General features: G+C 39.9%; 1 protein-coding gene across 2 annotated transcripts; it reads right to left on the bottom strand.

Moving 5' to 3' along the window:
• Nucleotides 1-808: 808 nt before the first annotated feature.
• QTRT2 (queuine tRNA-ribosyltransferase accessory subunit 2) lies at nucleotides 809-22,031 on the bottom strand. 2 transcript variants are annotated; one of them, XM_045852060.1, is made up of 9 exons: nucleotides 21,942-22,031; nucleotides 17,744-17,964; nucleotides 16,931-16,986; nucleotides 15,253-15,329; nucleotides 13,315-13,527; nucleotides 8,713-8,912; nucleotides 6,525-6,676; nucleotides 4,349-4,466; nucleotides 809-2,718 (listed from the first exon to the last, which is right to left on the bottom strand). In XM_045852060.1, the coding sequence occupies exons 2-9, from the start codon at nucleotides 17,941-17,943 to the stop codon at nucleotides 2,487-2,489; spliced, it is 1,248 nt and encodes a 415-aa protein (XP_045708016.1). In that variant the 5' UTR covers nucleotides 17,944-17,964; nucleotides 21,942-22,031; the 3' UTR covers nucleotides 809-2,486. The 2 variants fall into 2 exon arrangements, with proteins under 2 accessions (XP_045708016.1, XP_045708018.1); XM_045852062.1 differs by lacking the exons at nucleotides 15,253-15,329; nucleotides 16,931-16,986; nucleotides 17,744-17,964; nucleotides 21,942-22,031 and adding an exon at nucleotides 15,057-15,077.
• Nucleotides 22,032-22,227: the final 196 nt, after the last annotated feature.

The following is a 22,227-nucleotide window of genomic DNA, read 5'->3' as shown; positions in this document are numbered from 1 at the left end:
TGATTACCCAGGCGGGCACCTGAACCTATCACAGACCCAAACACTCTCAACACCATTCAGGATGTGAATAGTCCCCAAACTGGGGGGGGAGGGGGGTGAGAATGATCTGGGGACATGGAATGGCATTCATGTGGCACACCTATAGACCCTACAGGTGACAGTGGTATTGCGGGCTGCACAGGGAAGTCCTAGCTAGTCTGTTAGAGGAGGGGGAGCGAGGACAGAGCTATAGCAGAGCTCCAGAAGCGCCGTATACTTTCAGACCACAAGGTCCTTCTGTTCAGTCCTTGCTTCTCTTAGTCCCTGTAAACCCAAGAGCTTTCACAAAGGAGCAAGTCACAAAGTAAGAGGTTATTTAGTGCAATGGTTAACTGTTGAGTTTTAGTCAGATGGAGCCAAAGTCTAACCTGTGAACTAACTAGTCCTAGGTAGATGCTTAGGCAAACTTCCAGAAATTCCTGGCAGGCCCTCAGGCAGGGTACTCAACCTTCCTGAAACTCAGTAAGAGGACTAACAATATCAACACCTCACAGGCCTGCTCTAAGGGTCAATGAGATATATATGGAAAGTATTCATTTACTGAGGTGCCTTGTCACATTAAAAATGCTCCAAAGATTGTGGTTATTATTATCTTTAATTATGTGCTAAGCACGGCCTTAAGGTCCCTAATTATATAACTTAAAGTGACAGTTGCATCTCTGAGTCTCCCTGGATTCTGCATTTAGTGTGAGTGCACTCAAAACAATGACTATAGATGGAGTAAATGTAGTAGAATATTCTCCCAAAGACGAACATTTCTGGTACCATGGAAATTTAAAATATTCTGTTTAATAGATTCACTACTATTTACAGGAAACAATATAGTATATACATTTTAGTTGAAATGTTTATTGGCTATAGATTTACATTAAAGAAACATTTGATTCTCTCTTTGATAAGTGCCTTTGCCATTCATAGAGGAGAGATGTCAGAAGAAGGTCCATGAATTCCAAAAGCTGTGAATTCCAAAACAGAATTCATGGACACGCCTATACCACTATTAAAAGAAAAACCTATAGATGGCCATTCAACACATAAAAATATAGAAACCACATAATAATTTTTTAAACATGTTCACTAATGCCCACTAAAATTAACAAACGGCAAAATAAAGCACAATAATGTAAAACAAATATAATTCTACACTCTTACAAATATAAAGAAAGCACCTTTTAGGTTCTGTTGTTGTTTTTACAAAAATGTATATACATGTCTGTGTGTGTATATTCGTATAGAAAATTTCATAAATATAAAAAAAGCACATAATAAAGAAGTCACCTGCCAGGCCACGAATGTCACTCCTTTGACAAGGGCCAGAAAAACTCACTGAATCAGATATGATCCAGGAAGGTCTTTCCAGCCTTCAGGACCTGCTAATGCCAGTTCACCAAGCACTTCAAAACCCACAGGCCACACCTCTTTTTAGGCTCTTAAATATCTCCACGGCTGCCCGACGCCTGGCACTCATGCATTTTTCATCAGGCTGACAGTGATCAATAAACAAGAACGACAAGTAAGGCTACGACTCTAACCTAAAACTTTTTGTTCCCCAAATATTAGAGCTAGATGGAATTTTAGAAATTCATTCAGTCCTATCCACTGTGTCTGTCCCCATTTGTCCAGGAGGCAACAAGCATGAAAGGTGAGTAGCCCTGAACCCCATGCTCCAGCTGCCAGTCCAAAGCTCTGTCCAAGTGAACCCATGGTGAAGGAATCTCCCTGAGTGATGGGGCCAGTTATGGTCATGATACTGATGACCTGAGGGTGGATACAGTAGACCTGCACAGCCAGATGTAGCTAGTCTAGGGAGATAAGTATCAAACAGACCAGGGAGCCAAATGAAGGAATGTGTGCTGGGGCAACTGGTCACAGGAGCAATGTGTGAGCCCCACGTTCCAGGGAGAGGCAAGCCTGGTCAAGTCACAAGAGCCCTTTCAGACAGACTGTACTGCTGGGGCAGCTAGGAAGACAGAAGGGTCCAGAGAGGCCCCTGAGAATATAAGAATTAGAGAAAACACTTGAATCAACCCGATTCCTTCTTCAGTGAGTAGGCATGTGTCCACCGGGTCACACTACTCATGACCAATCATCTCCCTTGAAGCTCCAATCCACTCAGAGAACCCTCAGAACCTCATCACTGCCACTTCAAGGCTGTCTCTTCACATCTGAAGCTTTTGCCTTTGAGTAAAAAATCTCTACTGACTTTCAGCACCGAAATATTAAAGGTCATGCTTCAATTCTTTCTGATCAATCCAGGTCACTTAAGTCTTTAGAAAAAAATCTCTTTGGCCTCACGTGGACAGAGTTTGGTATGCACGTTCCTTGTCTGAGCAGATCTTCTTCTCCAATACGAATGATGACAGCTAAGATCATTTCTTGTTCTCTCCTTCCCACCTTACCACGGTGGTACTGGCTCAATTCGAAGTCAGACTTCTGTATGCCAGGTCTCAAGATGCTTGCCTGCGGATGAGCTCTTTCAGCAGCGCCAGTCTGTCACTTTTTAGTGCTTCCCGGATAGAGTGGAAAAATCCAAAGTAGTGTTCAAAGTTGTGTATCATAAGCAGGACCCCAGCCAACAGTTCACTGGTCACCAGCAGATGGTGGATGTACGCACGAGTGTGATTCTCACAGCAGTAACAGGAGCACCCTCTCACCAATGGGTCAAAGTCCTCCTGGTACCTGAGAAAGGAAGTCAGAATGATGTCCCAGAAAGTGAGGAATACAAGAACTCCACAACCTAGGCTATCTGTTCTGCTGGCACATAAGCAATACCGTTAGTAACATCACTGGCAGTGTACGGCCGGGCACCTGCTTAACATGGCAATGTGGTCCAAGTTAACAGAGCACAATGAGCCAGGAGACTCAGGAGTCTTCCTCAGCCAGACATCACCTCCTAGCCTGAGGCTTACAAAGGAGCAGCAAAGAGAGTCCTGTGGTCGCTCCCTCAGGCTGAACACTATCGGTCGCACTGTAAAGGTACACAGTGTTAGGAAATGCTGTCTGACGAACACACGTTTCTCCTATCTGCCACCAGAACCATGTCAGAAGACATGGTCTGACCTTTTACTTGCACAGCTTTTTGCACTTTACAAAGCATTTTTACATAAACTGTCATTTAATCTTTTCAACAACTCATGGAGACAGGCATTTTTGTTGTCATTTAACCTAGAAAGACCACTCGGGTTAAGTGGGCTCTGAAGCTACAATGCCTGGTTTGGGTTCCCGGCTCAGAACTCACTTGGGCAAGTCACCCACCTCCCTCTGACTTTGTTTTCTCACCTGTAACACCTGCCTTGCAGAGCTGTCCCAAGGATCAAATGAGCTAATAGAGTAAAGGCCTGGACACTGCTGAGCACATGCTAAGAACCGTATACGTTACCTTTTATCAGCTATCTAAAAGAAGTCAAGTGACGTGGCCAATGTCACTGAGGCACAAGCAGTGCTAGGCTCCAAACTCCAGGTTTCTGTAACTTCGAGCCTACTGCTGATAATGAGAAAACTACAAAAACTACAACTTCCAGCTAAATCTGTAACATATAGAAAATTTTAGTAGTAACCATTGATATTACTCTAACAATTTAGAAATAAAAATGAGTCTCTCTGGCTCTTTTTCAATAAGGTAAACATCATTATTTCAGACCAACAATCAAGAAGCCCCTATAGGATAGGAAAGAACTAGGACTTACACGTTCTTTCATAAATTTTCAAGCCTGAACTATTGCTAGATGGACATTAGTAAGTCTGAATCCCTAGAATGTCCCTTCACATGAGACCAAAATCAGCCAAGTTCTAAAGTGGGTGTACCAAAGTCACAGATAAACCACTCACTGGTTCCCTGATTATTACTGCTTCCAACCAAATATGAGCAAAGTTGCAAGATATCCTAATTCATTCTTTATAGAGGAAAATATTTAAGGTCCATAATCTGTATATAACCAAAATAACTTAAGTTCCTTAAAACTAAGAAAACTTGGTTGTATTTTATCTTGAAATCCTTATTTTGCTCTGTCTTATTAAAAGTAACTGGAAGGAGTAAAAAACCCTGAACATGGATTTGGCCTAATCTTTACAACAGCTCTCCTAAAACAACAGTTACCTAGCCTCAGTTCTAGTATAAGACAAAGTATATGAATTCATCTACAGATAAAAAGACTTTCTGGAAGTGAATTTGAGAAGGCCTAAATAATACCCAACTATAAGTATTTTATGAAGTCACAAACTGAAAAGGGAATAGTTTACATAAACTGTTAAAACAGATTGAAACATAAGTCAGAAATCAAAATCTAAACTTAAAAAAAAAATTCCTTACTTTTTTTCCTTCAGATTAATTTCAAATGATGTCATTTCTTGGTTGCAACTGGTAGTTTTAATTTTCTTTGTCTGATCCACACACTTTATTTCTTCCTGTGTCCCATTTTGCTGTAATACTGAAGGGCAAACCAACACAAAGTTGTGAGTGGAGATCAGATAAAAATGGCAATTGGGAGAATTTTTGGTTACCACTTCATGCCCCTTTACTCTCTAGTGCCACCCCTGAGAATTTAAGGAAATGACACAAGAAAATGAGCAAGATGATCACTGACCTATTATCTATACGTCTATGATACCAAAATTTGGAGGTTCAACAATGTCTAAATTATGGTCACACATATATAACATGTATTCTTACTGTCAAAAAGTGATTTTTAAAAACCAGTTGGTGTGTATGTATATGTGAATAAATGTGTGTATGTTGAAGTTATGTCTCCGCATAATGTACATGCAAATTAACTGGGCCTTAGAACTGCCTATGTTCCAAAGGGATTAAAAGTAGAATATGGTTTAAATTATGTACTCTGTATGGAGACTGGTCCTCTGGGGAACTCAGATAATCCAGAACTGAATGGGGACTTGAACTGTTCCCATGAACTCTTTGCTTTAAGAAAGAACACTCCTGGGATTAAAAGAGCAACATAGATTCTTATGCAAAGAGCCAGCTGCCTTAAACAGGGGCAAGTAGATAGGTATTTCTGGAAACAAGTAATAACAATCTCAAGGTTCGCCAAGGAGATGGGCAAATGGTCCCAGGGCGGTAATTTTGTCCAAGTCAAAGGAAAAAGGGAAGTGTGGCCTGAGCACTGAGCACTGAGCACAGGGCTGTAATTCTGCTGCTGTGAGTTTGCCTGGTGTTGTGGGAGCCCACAGAGCCCCGGCACCAGGGGGAACTGCTGCCCACGTTAGGCAGCTTATTCCTTTCTAATTTTCACACTGTGTTTGGCAAAGGACTATCATTTACTATACAAATATATACAAATGAGATTAATAACAACACTTTAGTAAAAATGTTCAAACTATTTCAAAACCTCAATCATAAACAGCTTTCTGTGGCCAAAAAGGAACTTGTTTGTTTCAGAGAACTCAGTATCAGATTCTTTTTCAGAGCTTGCATATTCATGGTACACAATGACTAATAGTTACATATATCCTGGTGGAAATAATTAAGTTTATAAGTAAAGTCATATACATTTATAAATGTTTACTTACGGTACATACATTATATTCTGGCCTGTCTAAAGGACAGTAAAATTGGCCTCCTATTTGATTAGCTGATTTATGTTGTTTCCAGAAGTAATTCCATTTAGATCAATGTTTCAGATGCTTTATAAATGTGTAATATCTTCTGAATGAAATTCTGATAACTTGTGGGGAACAAAATGGACCTTTAAAGGAAGTCTAGAGCCCTAGTCATATTTGAAGTGGACGGTGACACAGGAAGAACTCAAAGAACAGCAGGAAGGGAGAAGCCCTCACCCTGCCCAGGGTCGGAGGGGACCCTGGGTGTGCAACACTCTCCTGAAAAATGGGGTAGGCGCTTCAAGGGCCCCAGCCCAAAGTCTGTATCCCAATTCCTTTACTACCTCCAATTAAATGTCAGAATCTGAAACTGATCTCTCTTGACCTCTGAATAACTAAACAATAAAAGGAAAATGGCAGCACTTCAAAGGAATATTAGCAGAGGAAAATGGCTTTCACATCTCAGTGTGCAGACAAAGACGAAAAAACCCAAGTATCACTAGGATCAGAGGGGATGAGACTCCCTGTATTTTAATAGCACAAGGTTTGCAAAAAACAGACAAGAACTCTTTTGTGAAAAAACAAATTAACTTTTACCAAGCAGTTCAAAGGTTTTATTTTCTTAGATTTTCATCACTATTCACTCTGAATGGTCTTTTTCAGGTTGTTAATAAAGGAGGTTTTGTTTTGTTTTTGCTTCTGCTCACTACAAAATTACTTCCTAATATCGATGAGCTATGTGTACAGTATTAAGTACCCAGGTTTTGTGGACCAACATGCCAAAGCGTACAGATAAGAAACAAAGATGGAGTTTTATAAAAAAGGCTGGCTTCAGAATATGCACATACTTCTGGCTTGAATCACAAGCCAAAAATTGATAGGAAATAGAAGAAACTTTAGGATAGTATTGAGATTAACTTTAAAAGACCTACATGTCTCCTCAGGATTCGGCTGGTAATCAAAGCTGAAAGTCAAGGCACATCCCCGCTCTGTCACTTGATAAGGGAAAAAACTCTCAAACAAGTCCACTCCTCTTTCAATGCACTCGAGCACCTCATCTGGCCGGCCAACACCAGAGATGAGCCTGTGAAAATAAGAACAGTGACATGAGAGCAATGCCAGGAATCAGAGAGTCTTTCCAAAGGGCATTAAAATAATAATGAAAACCATCAGTCATGGTTAGCATGGCAGGCAGCAAATAATAAGATGTGGTGGGAAGAACCTTTACTTTGGAGGCAGAGACCTGGGCTAGATTCCCAGTTCTGCTATTAATTTACTTGCTGTGTTCTTTGGGAAAACTTCTTACCCTCTCTGAGTTTTGGTTTTCTCATTTTAAAAATAAGAGCATTAATACAAACTTCAGAACTAATGAGATATTTGAACAAGCACATGGTGTATTTTCTGGTCCCAAAGAAAAACTCAATAAAGGTTGGTTTTCTTTCTGTTCTCACGCCTTCTGAACAACCTCCCTTGTCTTAGACTGAACTTAACAGCCTACCTATCCACCACATAGACTTTTTAAGAGTGCAGAGGTATGTGCTTTATTTCCCCCTCAAATACTTCTATGTTTTAACTGTAATTTGCCTATAATTTTTTTAATAACTGGTTCCAGAAAGACATTTTTATCTACTGTGTTCTTCATATGTTCATTTACAAAGAAACTCTTGCTCTTAGAATTTCAATTCTGCCCACAGAATCTAGGAATCTAGTTGGCTTTATTTATGCTTCTTTACATTTTCTCCATTAATAGACTGTCTGCATGGTGGAATGAGATGGTAATTTTAGAGGTACTGGGCAAGGCATTCTGAGAATATTAATAACACTCAGCCAGGTTTTGCCACTAAAACAAGATGGGAAGATACACTAGATCAGGGCTGATTTGCTACTGTTTTTCATGCTTGTTTTTCTATCCATAATTCCTTTTATGAACTGGCAGAGAAAAGCTTATAGACTCTCTGACTTCTACAAGAAGTTCAAAAAAAAAAAAAGGCTTATGTAATATTAAACAAATAGAACCCTTAAATATATGCCAGTTTTTCTGACTACAGTTTCCTTCAAGTAACATAATGTTTTAGAACTCCTCTCTGACTGAAGCTGGCATTTCTACACACTTACAGAAGGAAAACAATTTCAGCTTTCAAATCTAGCAGCAGACATCTGTGAGCACTTAACTCAAAGTCCAGAAAATGACTAGAAATACTAGCACTAAATGGTTATCTGTACCGGAATGAAATAGGAGGAGCAGCAGTGAACATAGACAACTAGGTTAAAGTTGAGGCAAATACTGATGTGATGAAAATATCTCATTCTGGCCAGTGTTTACGCAAGTATATAGTCATCAAACTCTACATAAGATTCATACACTTCACGGCATGTCACACCTGGATTTTTTTAAGTGGTGAAATTACATGTTAGATACTATCGAACAGCCTAAGCAGCACTGTGATCAAACCTCTTATTATATCTGCAGGAAAAGGCCATGAATATTCATACCAAGTGGGATAAGACTTGTCTTTTAAAAAAAAATTAGGGTAGTCTAATAAGACATCAGCTGCACTCAGAAACCTTAAGCTCTGAATCTTGTACATCATCTCTTCTCACTGGCACATAGTAAAACCTGTGATTTACGGAAAAAAACAACCCTGTTAGTGTTACTGGTCCCCTCAATGTCAAAAAATTATATCACTGCCTCAAAATCTAAGAACTTCTTAAAGGTCCTTATTAGCAGCACCCATCTTCATTCTGCTAGGCATCCCAGATCTGTCCTCGACTTGCTTTGAGTAAGGCCAGAGTTCTACATGACTTTATACACATCCCGAGAAACCATGTTATTGCATAATGAGTGAAGAAGAGTATTTGTATTTGGCACAAGGATGAAGGAAACAGTATGACAATTAGAATGAACACCAAATAAACTAATCAATATGGCAACTGTCCTCTGGTCTACATTCTGAAATCAAGCACAGGACAGCCTCAATGGAGATTCCCCTTATGGTGGGCAATGGCAGACTCAGCCCAGAAAAGACATGCCCACGTATAGACTACATAATACCCAACCCCCAGCACTCCTGTTCTGCAGCAGCCTGTGAGGCTTGGCCAGCATCCTAACTCAACACTAGCCTCGGTTTGTCTTCCGGCAGCTCTGCGGTAACTGATGACAGCAAGTTCAGTCTAGTCTCCAGAGTTGCTGGGTTCCCTTGAAAGCCATCCAGAAGGAAGCCGCCTACAGGCCGCTTGGCTGTTTCTCTTGCTGACCTCAGCCTCTCCTCCATCACGTCTCCACCTTCAATCACGCCGATGATCGTGCTTTTTTGAAGGACCTAAGGTAAAAAAAGGAATGAATGTTTTTAACTGTTTCCAGTACCTTGGGTGTCCAACCCACGGCCGGCAGTCCGATGCGGCCCAGGATGGCTATGAATGTGGCCCAACACAAAACTGTAAATTTACTTAAAACCATTTTTTGGCTCATCAGTTTTCATGAGTGTCTGTATATTTAATTTGTGACCCAAGACAACTCTTATTTGTCCACTGTGGCCCAGAAAGCCAAAAGGCTGGATGCCCCTGGAAAGAAATGAACCTCACACATGGCACTGGACAAGCAGCTCAGTTGTTTAGAGGGTCTTCTGGATGCACCAAGGTTGCGAGTTCAATCCCTGGTCAGGGCACATACAATAATCAACCAGTGAATGCATAAATAAGTGGAACAGATCGATATCTTTGTCCCTTTCTCTACCCCCCACCCATATATACACATATATATCCCTTTCTCTCTAAAAAAGAAAAATCTACAAATAAATTTTATTTTTTAAAAAAGATTTTATTTTTAGAGAGAGGGGAAGGGAAGGAGAAAAGGAAAGAAAGAAACATTAATCAGTTGCTTCTCACGCGCCCCCAACCGGGACCTGGCCCACAACCCAGGTGGGTGTCCCGACCGGGAATCAAACTAGTGCCCTTTCAGTTCACAGGCAGGTGCTCAACCCACTCAGCCACACCAGCCAGGGCAATGAATAAATTTTTAAAAATGAACCTTACACAGAAGCCCAGTGGACAGATCAGATCTCAGTGCAGCTGCTGTAGTCGAAGCATGCAAGGAGATGGTGCTCCCTCTGCCCCGAGAACTCTTGGGGCTCCGAAGAACACAATTTGAAAGCCACCCGAACAGGTTAAGAAAAGACTGAAGAGAAACGGAGGCGATCTACATATGCAGCCATGCTTTAGCCTAGTTTAAATTGAATGCACGCTGAGCAGGTACAAGAGAAAAATACAAAAGAAGAATTTCAATTTGTTTAAATGACCATCCACTCCTGCTTGGGGTCACCGCCAAGTCTTTTAGAGACAACTTGAGGCACTTCATTACTATTTGGTTGGAAAAATTGACTATCCATTTGGAAAAAACAAAAACAAAAGACTGCCAATACCATCTTCGGAAGTAAATTTAAACCTAAAAATGTAGTTGTTCAAGTATTAGAAGAACATACTGAATATTTTTATAATCTTGGCATAAGGAAGGCCTTCCTAAGTAACCTAAAGCTTATGGGAAAAGGCCAACACACTTGAGTACAAAAACATTAAAACTTCTCTAGTGAAATATACTATCAACAAGGGCAAAGGAAGACTTACTCTTTGGAGGAATAGGTAAATATCTACACAATAGAAAAAGCTCCAAAAATCTAGGGAAATGACAACTCCAAGGAAATCTAGGCAGATGTGTGAGTATGAACTTCAGAAAAACAAATGTAAATCTCCTGTACATATACAGAGAGCTCACTAAACTTCACCAGCAAGGAGATGCAGACAGGAAACAATCAGATACCATTCGTGCCCATCACACTGACACCAAAGCTCAAAGATAACACAGTGGAAGTGCAAATGACAAATGTACTTATATACCCCAATAACTAGAGGTTAAAAATTACTTCAGCCTCATGGGAGGACACGTCCACAACACTTGTCACAGCGCCAGCATTTTTATCTTCATATCCTAAAATTCCACTTCTATAAACTTCTCTTACAAATATATTCACAGGGAGTTTCAAGATATTGTTGAACAAAAACAAACCAATTTCTGAACATATGACCATATTCATATTGTTAAAAACACATATAGGTATGCATATATATGTAATAATTACGTATACGTGACTATAAAAATAAGCTTTGCAAGAAAATACATAAAGCAACAGTGGCTCTCTGGTAGAACACAGGGAAGGGGAGGGAGCCTGGCAGGCTCTGAAGAGAGAACTTTGCTTCTTGGCTTTAGCAGGAGGGGCACACTCAGATCGCCTCTCCAGAAAGAAGGCTTCGGACACCATGCGGAAAATGAATTAAGAGGGTGTACGGCTAAAGGATGGGGTAGGAGACATCTGTAATAATCCAGGTAAAAGGCAAAGAGGACCTGGACTAAGGCAGTGCCAGTGGGGTGGGATTTGAAACCTTATCAGGAGGTACAGTCTATACAACTGAAAAGCTCTCCAAGGGGAGGACAAAGACAGTCTAGGAGGACTCCTGGCTCCTGTTTTGGAAGTCCAAGGAGATGGTGAGAAGAGCAGGCAGGGAATCCTAAAAAAATATTAAGACCACTCTCTTCCTGCTGCTCCCAGGCACAGCTCCTAGCACCTTGGGATGAAACCCATTTGCCATTCCTGACCTAGGGAATCCAAGAAGAGGAAAAAAAAAGCCAACAACAGAACCTTGGGAAGCTCCGATATTTAAGGGCATTTAGAATAAGGGGATCCAGTGAGCAAGGGGAGGAATCATAGGAAAAGGAAAAGACGTGTGCAGCATACAAAGCAGTTACCGTCTCACCCCTTCACATGACCAGCACAGCCTTTTCTGGGAAACTCCTTTTCATGGGTGCAAAAAGTATGATTGTATATAGTTTATTGTCCAAAAATGAACACACTAAAGAGTAAAAGGGGCACTATTAATGATCATATCAACACAACAGCATAAGTATTAGGGGTACCGAGAGGAACCCCAGCATTTGACCAACACACAGAAACAGTGTGAAATGGTGAGGTGACTGTAACATAGAAGAGGGACTTGAGGCTCATCTGGCCTTTCCAACAACCATGTTCTGCCAGATGCTGTCCTCCCTTCTACTTATCAGACGTTACTTACCCTACAAGGATAATCATTGGCTCAGAACGGCCAGTGAGCAACACTGAAAATTCAGACCCATGGCATTGTCCCCAAGCTGAATTCCTACTGCAGATACTGAGAGGTCTATTCAGAATGACGACTAAGTTTCCTCTAATTATATCATGCATATTAACTTCATTAGTCAAATTATATTTTTATCAGTAAACTCATGTAACAATGTTCCTCACACTAAATGTGCTTGCCATAGTGGGACCTGGCCACTGCTCTGGGTGACTCACCGATTCGCCCCTCTGATCACTGTCTTCTGTTCTCCTACTGCCTCTGCTTTCTCCTGGTGAATGCATCTTTTTCCAGCTTCATTAACCCTGCTAATCAGGAGCCCTTGTTTACTGCTACAACTTGTTCCCCAACCCATCAGAACCACTCACCATCAGCAATCATTTACTGAGGGCTTACTATACATCAGGAATTTTGCTCCACGATGAAGACACAGAAATTGAGCCTAAGGAGGTCAAGTTTAAAAACAACAAACATATAAATCACTGCAGTAGAATATGATTAGGGCTATAACACAGCTACATACAAATGAAAGGGGTGGCAAAGGATGAAAAGTGCTTCTTGGAAGGGTCAGGTCAGTTTCCTAGAATGAACAATGGAATTAAATGAGCCAATTAGGAAGCAAGAGGGGAAATATGGCTGAGGATTTAAAAAAAGAAAAAAAGAAAAGAAACAAACCAGAAAGAAATCTGTGTACAGGCACAGCGACATGAAATAGGATAAGACCTCAGGGAACTGCAGGTAACTCAAAGGGGCAGAGTGCCAGCCACAGGAGAGAGTAGGTCACACTGGGCTAGAGGAAGAGGCGGAGGCTGGGTTTCTGCTGGCCGTCCATGCCCTCTAAGAGTACAAGTGAAAAATCACTAATTCTTTTAAGAAGGTGGGAGACAAGTTCATATTTGTGCTTTACAGAGCGCAGGGCTGAAGCTAGATTGGGTGGAAAGGAGAAAAGAGGTAGAAAGAACAATTAAAAAGTATTTGTCCACATAAGAGATGCTGAGGCTATGATGCCTTAAGGTGATGATAAAGGTGATGAGGGGGAAGATTCTGGATAAATTTAGGGAGATAGAATAAAAAAGGAGTGAATATTGGAGAGTAAATCCGATACTGAAGGAAGTCTTGAAAGACTCACAATTCTGGGCTGAGGAACTTGGTGGCCGACAAAAACTGAGACAGTATGGAGGGAGAGCAAAAGGAAGAAGAGGATTGAAGAGATAAGATTCAGAGTTTAAGGTGCATGTGAGGGATATGTTAGTGACAGAACCTAGCGAAAGCCCTGTACTTGTATAATTCTGAAGCTAAGCAGAGTGATCTTGATTGTACCTACAATTTTAGAACCATTTAGCAATAAAAAGGGGCAACTGCCTAGGGAGAACATATATAGTAGGATGTAAAGAGAGCCTTAGACAGAATCCTGGAGAGCAATAATACTTAATGGTTCAGGAAAAAAGACAGGAGAGCATAACAGACACTAAGAAAAGTAGGAGGAACAGTAAAAGCTGTATCATGGAATGTCAATTAGCGAGAGTCTCAAAGGAAAAGTAGTGAGATGTACAGCTTTACCTCTGACTCCTCCTGCAGCCGCAGACAATGATCCAGGAATAGAAGCGATCGGTCAACAGACTTTCTGGCTCTTTTTATGGAAGTTGCTTCTGCACAAGATGCTTCTCCATCTGAGAGGCACTGGAACCAGTCTGGCTGGAGGGCCTGCTGAATTGCCATGAACCTAGAAGCAGTCATTTCCACTCGTCCTCCAACACCCCACACAGACACAGACTGCCAGGGAACAAGATGATGGGGAGTTAGCAAGAGTAAAATGCAAATAAAAAGAAAATTAAAAAATGCTAAAGCAATTCTGAATTTAATTCTTTACAACTAGAGATGGTAGCAATTCAATATCCTAGACATGGTGATTAAAAGGTTTCCTATATTGTATTCCAAATTCTCTAAGAACCTTATAGCTCATAGAGAATCCTTCAATAGTCATACAAGCCAGCTTCTGAGCTTGTCCCCAAGAATTCATTATACTTCTCTAGAAGCCCAGTCTTCCAGCCTCCCCTCCCCCACAGCCCACTCTGCCCATATTGTTCTTGAGTATACTGCACACTTTGATTTTTCCGTCTTTGATCACACTGTTCCTTTTGACGGAAATACCCTTCCCCTACTTCTTTGCCTGGTAAAATACTGTGCACCCTTTAAAACATGAGTTCAAATATCACCTAGTCTAACATGTTCCCCAAACTTCCCCTGGTTTAATCAATTGCTCACTAAGTTCTTTCAGAAATTCGTGCTTATTTCCTTTATAGAAATGATAGGCCTTGGCACACCACTGTACATTTGTCTGACTAGAGTATCCCAATCCATGTTTGTACCCCAAAAGCACAGTCTAGGGCCTTACACATTATTAATAAGTATTTACCAAGTTGACTTAGATGCAAAATTTATGTGCTAAAACATAAATCCCATAGCCCACGGGAATCTCTGCATGGTCCTGCGGTTACTCTTTCTCCTACAACACCTCTCTTCTTAGAAGAGATTGACAAGGATGTAGATGGGGAGGCAACATACAGTCTTTATTTTGACATAAGAACACAATTTAAATGAGTTCTCTCTCCCTTATAAATGGGGTAGGATAACTGATGTCAAAATATTTTCTTTTGTATACATATTACAAAATAAAAGTTTAAAGAAGAAGGGTAATTTAAAAGAATAATCTTAGGTAAGATTACGAGATACTGTTGACATCAATGAAGTGGAGGAGGAAACAGAACTGCATTTGCAAAGTAGCAGTACATACAGGGGTGGGCAAAAGGAGGTTTACAGTTGTTCGTATGGAAACATATATAATACAAGAATAAGTAATAATACAAAAATAAACTCTGTGTTTTACATACTCACAACTAGAAACCTCTTTTTGCTCACCCCTGTACTGAAGCCTTGCCAGAATGCTATCCCCAAGGACAATGAAATGGGGCTATGTCTCAGGTGAAAACTTTTAATGAAGTCTTTTTGATACTGTTCTTCACTAGCTAAAAAACTCTGGCTGTGGACCCAGCTTTTTCAAATTCTGTTCTAAAAACAAGCAGTATTACACTGAGGTTCTACTATATATAGTTGTGCATGTGATAACACCCATCAGCAACTTTCCTTACTCTTCCTGAGGTTGTTAAAACTGCAAATAAAGCATGATATCAAAAGACTATTGTTTTCTACTATCACAGCAATTTCTTTTTTTGGAATGTACTTAACCCTTTTCCAACCCCAAATTTTTGCAACAACAAAAAAGCTGAAAATATATTCCTTACCTTCATCCCATCCTCAGGCTGACTGCCTTTAACTTCTATAAACCACCCCACCCCACTATGTGCATAGAAATGAAGGGAAAGAAAAAAGGGTCAGGACTGGGCCAACATCCCAGGAAGTAGGACCCTGGTATTTGAAGGATACAATAAGCTGACTTCCTGGGACAAAGCTGTAGCCTTGAAAAAACTGAGAACACACCTTGTTTGTTACATAACCAGCTGGGCAGGGCCTGACTGGATCGTGCAGGGAGCAGTACAAGAGAGATTCTGGCATGCCTGTATAAACACAGAAAAGAACCCCTGAAAGCACTTATGTCAGCAACCACACTGCACTGTAACAGAGAGCAGCCTCATGGTATGTACTGCTAGACAAAGCAACACTAAGCACAGTGAACTGCTCATACCTGATGTTAGAACTATAGGAGGCCTATCAATGTGAATGAACAGAATACTTTGAAACTTACTAATCTAAAAGAACAATGAACTGTAAAGGTTCATTTCTAATGACACAGAAAGTTGCTACAAGGGGAAGGTATATCTTAAAGTATGAGATACATGAAAGTGTTTAATGACATGTTGACCTGACTCAACTTGCTTTGAAGAAGAAGTGAGTATCGAGTATGTTCATTCTAGGCACTATGCAAGGAACTAGCTCCTGGAAAGATGAAATGATATAAACGAAGGTACTCATTAATAAAGCCACCCCATATCAAGAGTCCCTAGTGGCAGAATTAAAGGGAAGCTATAGAATAGTTCATTTCAGTGACTCAAGATAACAGCTTCCTAGGTTCTTTAGACAAAAAGATAGTTGTTTTTAAAAAAATCCAGAAAAATGCTTAGCAAATCATATGTACATAAATTTTATGCTACCCTTCATTTTCATAAGAAAAAAAATTAGAATTCCACTGAAATAAAATTTTAAAATCTCTGTAGTTCCCCACCTTATTTTCCACAATTTCAATTACTACAATTGTCTGTAAAAAGCTTATATTAGCTATTTTCACTTAATTATATGCTTGCGTACTTTAAAGCTGGCTATTAAAATTGTTCTCACATCAAGAAAAATGATATTACATAAATTCCTCTACTGAAATAGTCTTGTGACAACCAAGTCATCACGCAGTCTTTTCTCAGAAGCAGACTGAACAACCAATGGAAACAGAGTTTTCATTTAAGTGAGTCTTAGATGTTGGAAAAAGCTTCAGGAGAAGGTGGTCTACAGAAGAATTTGTTCTCTAGCTGTCACTGCTAAGCTTTTCCTATAAATAAATGGAACATACATTTGTATTAAAGTCCTATTTCTGGAACAAAAGATAACAGTAACATATCAGAATATAGCAGTATATAAATTCTTTGTCCTCTGCCTTATGTTTTAGGCTCCAACATGACAAGACTACTTTGGACCTTAGGGATGGCCCATGCAGGGTCTCACCTCCGGGTCTTTGCTCTACGCCTGGTACATCTGCCCACACCTGCCCACTACCACCACCTTGCTAACTCCCATTCTTCCCTGCCCCAGCTAAGGTGCCCCTTCATCTACTCTCTCAAGAATCCTTTCTGCATTCTGACCTTCTTTTACATGGACCCTACAGCAGGTTATGTTTCTCTCTCTGGCTCTCATGATACATATTCCTGACCCCACACTCTTATAGGATTACCTATTTATCTTTATCCTAACTGAGCTCTGGGTTCCATGAGGGCATCAACTGCTTCCTATCCATCTTTGAGTCCCCAATGCCTGCTTCTTAGATGCTCAATAAGTGCTGACTAAATTAATGAGTAAATAAATGTATGAAGGAAAGATAACAGAACAAACAGCACCTCCAAATTCCGAATTATTATATCACAAAGCGCACACAAGTACTAAATTATTTTACCTATAAATTTCCCAACTCCTTCCTTATATTCTGTCAAGACTTCATGATGTTCCGCCCTATAAGTAAAACAGAAAAATATGTAACATAACAATGGATTGCCTTGTAGATGCTCCATACTACTGAAGCCCTCTGCTCACGCAAGCAAGCTACACGACAGTCAATGTAGTCTTGAACAACAAATACACCATTGCTCCAGAGTTCCAACTCGCCAGGCCAAGTTCATTAGCCAGAGTAAAGGTTTTCAATTTGCAAGTAGTTCTGTGAGAAGAGAAACTGGCAAAGTTCAACTGCTCCAGAATATCTGGGTTTTCTTCTTCCCCTTGCCACTTCAAAAGCAGTTTATTATTAACACAATACTGAGGAGGCATTTCATCATATAGCAGACTGTGCAATTAAGGGTAACATTCACATGCACATTACACAAATGATCTAACTCCCTTAGTTCTGTTTCTGTAAGTAGTACATGTAAGTACATGCACTGACACAAGAGGAATCTTTGAGGCTGGCACATGGAGGCAGCCTCTAGGCTCCAAGTTGAGCTCTGTCACACCTGGAAGCAGCGGCAATGAGGGCAGGATGGGGCCTTGGATTCAGAGGAAAAATGAAGCAGCTTTAACATGTAGGCCCAGCCAATGGCTTCCAGATTAGGACCAGATGATGTATAATATTTGATATATTTCTTCTGATAACATTTTAAAAATCTACAAGTTTTATACATATAAGCAAAAAAAAGTCTTTTGCTTCACTGTACCTTATTAAGGTAACTAAGCTGATGCAAAAGTTGAAACTTGGATGGTTGGGCCTAATACTTACAGCGATGACAGTGTAAGCTGAGCCATGGCAGGAACCCCATGGATTTTCTGCAGTGTGTGATGGGTCAGGTGTGGGGCAGAGCCAGTCTTGGTGTACAGAAGGCAGCCTGGGATGTCCATGGAGCCGTCCCCTGCTTTGCCTAAGTTTTTTATTTTTCCTAGGCGACAGCCATTAGCTACCTTGGTAAGACTCAGCTTCATCTTGAAGGATTCTTTCAGGTCCTGATAAGAAAAGAGGATTAAATTCAGAAGTTTTATGACATCTAAAGGCTAACTATTTTGCGAAGATAGCAACCTACAAAAAATGAATGATAGCTATATATTACTACTTCCAGTCTAGGATTTTTTTTAGTTATCAGGAATGGGGGAATGGGAAAAGACATGAAGAGAATAAGGTACCTTCTCCCAAATCCCAGAGCAATATGACACCCATCACATTTGAATTCAGTCCTGGAATTTTTGTCTGACCTGATGAAATCCAAACAAATAGAAGGGTGGAAGTGAAAACTAATCTCGGAATGAGTGCTATAAAGCCAAGGCTCGCTCTCAGCCTCGCCAATGTGTATAGAAAAGTCACACTGCTTAGGAAATACTGATGATTAATGTGACCCATTTTTGTTTCTCTAACATAAGAGGATCCTAGGGAACATAGCAATTTTGTCTAATATGTAGTTAAAAGAAGAAAATGGGTCCCAAAACTGCATTCTGGTGTTTATTAAAATACATGAAAGAATATACATCAAAAGATAAAACACAGATATTATATCTGAGAGGTGAGATTATTTTCCAGTTTGTTCTTACCTGGTGTCCAAATAGAGGTGAGAAACTGTGTTGAATATGCATGTAATTTATAAGCAGTTTAGCATTACTTTTATAAATGGTAAGGAAAAATATTTGACAAAAGGAAAATGAAGATATACTTTATAATTTCTGTAGATAGAGAGAAAAAATCAGAAAACATTTATTACTTTGTTGGATGCAGTTAATTAATTATTACTTAGTGAAGCAAATCCTAAACTCCACTCCTTAAAATACACTACAAAATTTGGTAACCAGGCATGGCAGACAATGCAACAATGTCACTGGACATGCCGGCACTTTACAAATCCCGGTGCATCTACAGTGGGGCCACACCCTCTGGCCAGAGCATTCTTGCCAGTGCAGTTAGGCCCAGTTTTATCAGTGGTAGTTATTACAGCTATCTAGAGGCTCCAACCTTAGACCCTGACCCTTTAAGTATTATGCTGTAACATACTCTGAAGGTCAACCATTGTTTAAGGCATTACCAAACAAATAGGATTATATATCATGAGTTAAAAAATATTCAGGAATGTTACTACTACTTTTTGGGGAGTCATAAATCCTTACGTTGAAATAAAATAGCCACTACAGTCTTCAGAACTTTAGAAATAATAACTATCTTCTGCATGGTTCAATAAGAAATTTCATGCTAAAACTGAATTATTAAAAAGATAATATGTTTAAGGAAGCCTGGTCAATTTTCTGACTCTAACTTCATTATTTCAAATTATCACAAAGATAGACATAAAAATAAGTATCAGTGAAATGCACAGAATTGAAGATTAAGGGAAAAAAGTTATGCTCTAACAAAGAGTAACATAAAAGCTATTTTTAAAAAGCCGTTATTACATATTAAACCTGTTAAAAAAATAAAGTGTATACTCAACAAATTATACAAATATAAATTATTTTTTAAAGATTTTATTTATTTATTTTAAGAGAGAGGAAGGGAGGGAGAAAGAGAGGGGGAGAAACACTGATGTGAAAAAGAAATATTGATCAGTTGCCTCTCATCTGCATCCCAACCAGGGCCTAAACCAGCAACACAGGCATTTGCCCTGACTGGGAATTGAACCGGTAACCTTTCGCTTTGTGGGACAACACCCAATAGAGCCACACTGGTCAGGGCAAATATAAATTATTTTTGTATAATTTACATAAATTATAATAAGAACATACTCTAGAAAATACAAGAGTCATTAGTTTACACAACCATATTCCTTATTGATTTATCAGGTAATACACATAACCTGATTTCAAGTGATAAAAATATATTTTAAACAGAACTCTGAAGCCATTTGTAGCAAAGTTAAAAATTGCATTTTGCAATCTAAGTAAGCTCTAGGGAATTGAATAAGGAGGAGCAAAAAGATGAGAAATGCACTTTAAAGTTAATGAATCAATGACTGTTATTGTGACTGAATACTAGAATCAACCAAATACAGAATAGGTTTTGAAACATAAGTAAGAGCTAGTGGAAGATTCTATAGTCTAGAATTTTTCAGAAAAGGCTAGAGACAAGAATTTGCTGGTTCCTTTCCTTACTCCAAAAATTCTGTCTCATCTGACATATTTAAGTCTTGTAAAGAGTTTAAATGTATGCTCATAAGTTGTATTTTTAAAATTAAATTCATATTCACTCTACGACATTTGTATATGCACAGAAAAAAGTCAGAAGGACTTCCTAACAATACAGTGCCCCAAGCTAACTCAGAAACAGAGTAATAACAGACTCTGAAATTCTAGAATACAGTAACTGAAGATAAGACTACTTGAAATAGAGTATTTTAGAATCCTCACATTATTTGGGAGGAGAAAGGCAATGAATAGTTTTAAACTCTGCTTGCTTAAAAAAATATTAAAGTAACCATTAAAAAGGCTAATGACAGAATGCCTAATCTCCAAACTCACCGCAGAGGGGCAGGAGAGGAAAAAGAAAAATGGGTTAATACAATCAAGGGCAAGAAAGAGGAAGAGAGGCCAAAAACAGAAAATACAAAATAAGATTGTATAAGTCAGTCTGAATATGTTAATAATCACAATAAAACTGAGCAAATAAATCTCACCTATTTAAAGACAATGACAATAGCAGCAAATAGCATTTACTGGATATTTACTACATATCAAGTACCGTTCTTTACTTGTTTACTATGTGTATTTTACCGATGAGAAAACTGAGACTAACGAAGTCCCCATATGGAAAGAGGCAGAGCCAAGACTTAAATCATATAAGTCTGGCTTTAGAGACTGTACTCTTATAGGCTGGTATCCTGTTAGAAGTCCCGAATCTTGTCCATAAGCATATGCAATATTTACTAATTAATTTGAACATTAAGATATAATTTTATAGTCATATACTCCATTTTGCTATAGTGTTGTTCTTCATTTCCCTTATCTCCCTGATCAGTCTCTATCCATCTTCCCAGCCTCTACAAACTTTCTCCTTTCATACGTTTAAATATATTTGTATATGGGAATGGGTGGGTGTTTTCTTTTTTTTTTTTTTTAAAGAAACATACTGTAAGCGCTTCTCTGTAATTTGCTTTTCTCCCCAGGAGTACACACAAAAGATAACTGATGGCTGAAAGATAGCTGATGGTTACTTTTCCTGAAGAAGAGACACAGAGCTAACTTACTCTTTTAAAATAACTACTTCACGACATTGCAGATTTGACTGTAATACAATTTAATCAACCATCAGCCTTCAGATGGGTAATGAAGACACAGAACAGGTCCTAAGATCGCTGCAAAAGGTGTGAGGGCACGGCTTCCCTGATCTCATTTTCACCAATCTCAGGTCCACGTTAGTTTGTTTCCTGGCACAGTTCTATACATATCACACTACAGTGATTTAGATACTATCTCCCTTATTTTGTCAATGGGTCCGAGAGTAATTAAAGAAGTTGTCTGGGGTTATATAGCCACAAAGTAGCTGGGTCCTAAGTTCCGGCGCTAAATATCTACCTTGCCTTATGTACCCCAGTGTTCCAGAAAGGACTGCCCACGGAAATATCTATGCTCGGTCAATGAGGATGGATTTGTCGTCACCCCATAAGCCATCTGCCAGTGCCTCAGAGCTTATGAAACGCTTAGCTCAGAGATTTGCGTTCCTCCCAAGCCTCTCCAGTACCCTGGGCAGTCCCGAGAAAAAAACTTCCGGCTAACAACTCGATCCTTAAGCAGACGCCAGTCGAAAAAAGACCCCTCTCACTTAGAGATGCGGTGACGCTCACACGATCTGAGAGGATCTGGACTTACGGTAGCCACCAGGACACCCAGAAAAGAGACATGGTGGGCGTACAATTACATCTAGTACAACACAACCAGGAAACGTCTGGGAGCGACACGACTCATCCAACCGTAATAGCTCCACACCATCAGGGAGAGGGGTCACTTACCTACAAACCTCCCAACTTTTTTGGCCTTCAGACTCCTCAAATTCCCCACAGTTCCCTCCCACGTGTCCCGCCGGAAGAATTCTGGGCCTCCTAAACCACTGCCTCCGTTGCAGAGCCAATCAGGAAACATTGCGTCATCACCGGGCGCCAGTAAAAGGCAAGGGAAATCTCAAAGCGAACTTTGTTGAAAGCGAGGAGGCGGGACCGCTGTCGTTGCCAAGGGTAACTCAGCTAACTCGCTCCGCCTGCGCAAAGTCTCCTGGGAGTGGTGGTTCGTTGGCGCCCC

This window comes from Phyllostomus hastatus, unplaced genomic scaffold, assembly GCF_019186645.2.
Source record: "Phyllostomus hastatus isolate PE091 unplaced genomic scaffold, TTU_PhHast_1.1 phas_contig_86, whole genome shotgun sequence".
Classification (NCBI taxonomy): domain Eukaryota; kingdom Metazoa; phylum Chordata; class Mammalia; order Chiroptera; family Phyllostomidae; genus Phyllostomus; species Phyllostomus hastatus.
The sequence above is the reverse complement of the archived record's forward strand: the minus strand, read 5'-3'. Positions and strand labels throughout refer to the sequence as shown.

Excerpts from the sequence above, each read along its gene's own strand:
- QTRT2 (XM_045852060.1), bottom strand. The coding sequence starts at position 17,943 with ATGAAGCTGAGTCTTACCAAGGTAGCTAATGGCTGTCGCCTAGGAAAA. Across the intron at positions 8,913-13,314 it reads GGCTGCAGGAGGAGTCAGAG|GTCCTTCAAAAAAGCACGAT; the intron begins GTAAAGCTGTAC and ends TTTTTACCTTAG. Across the intron at positions 4,467-6,524 it reads GCCGAATCCTGAGGAGACAT|TATTACAGCAAAATGGGACA; the intron begins GTAGGTCTTTTA and ends TTTGCCCTTCAG.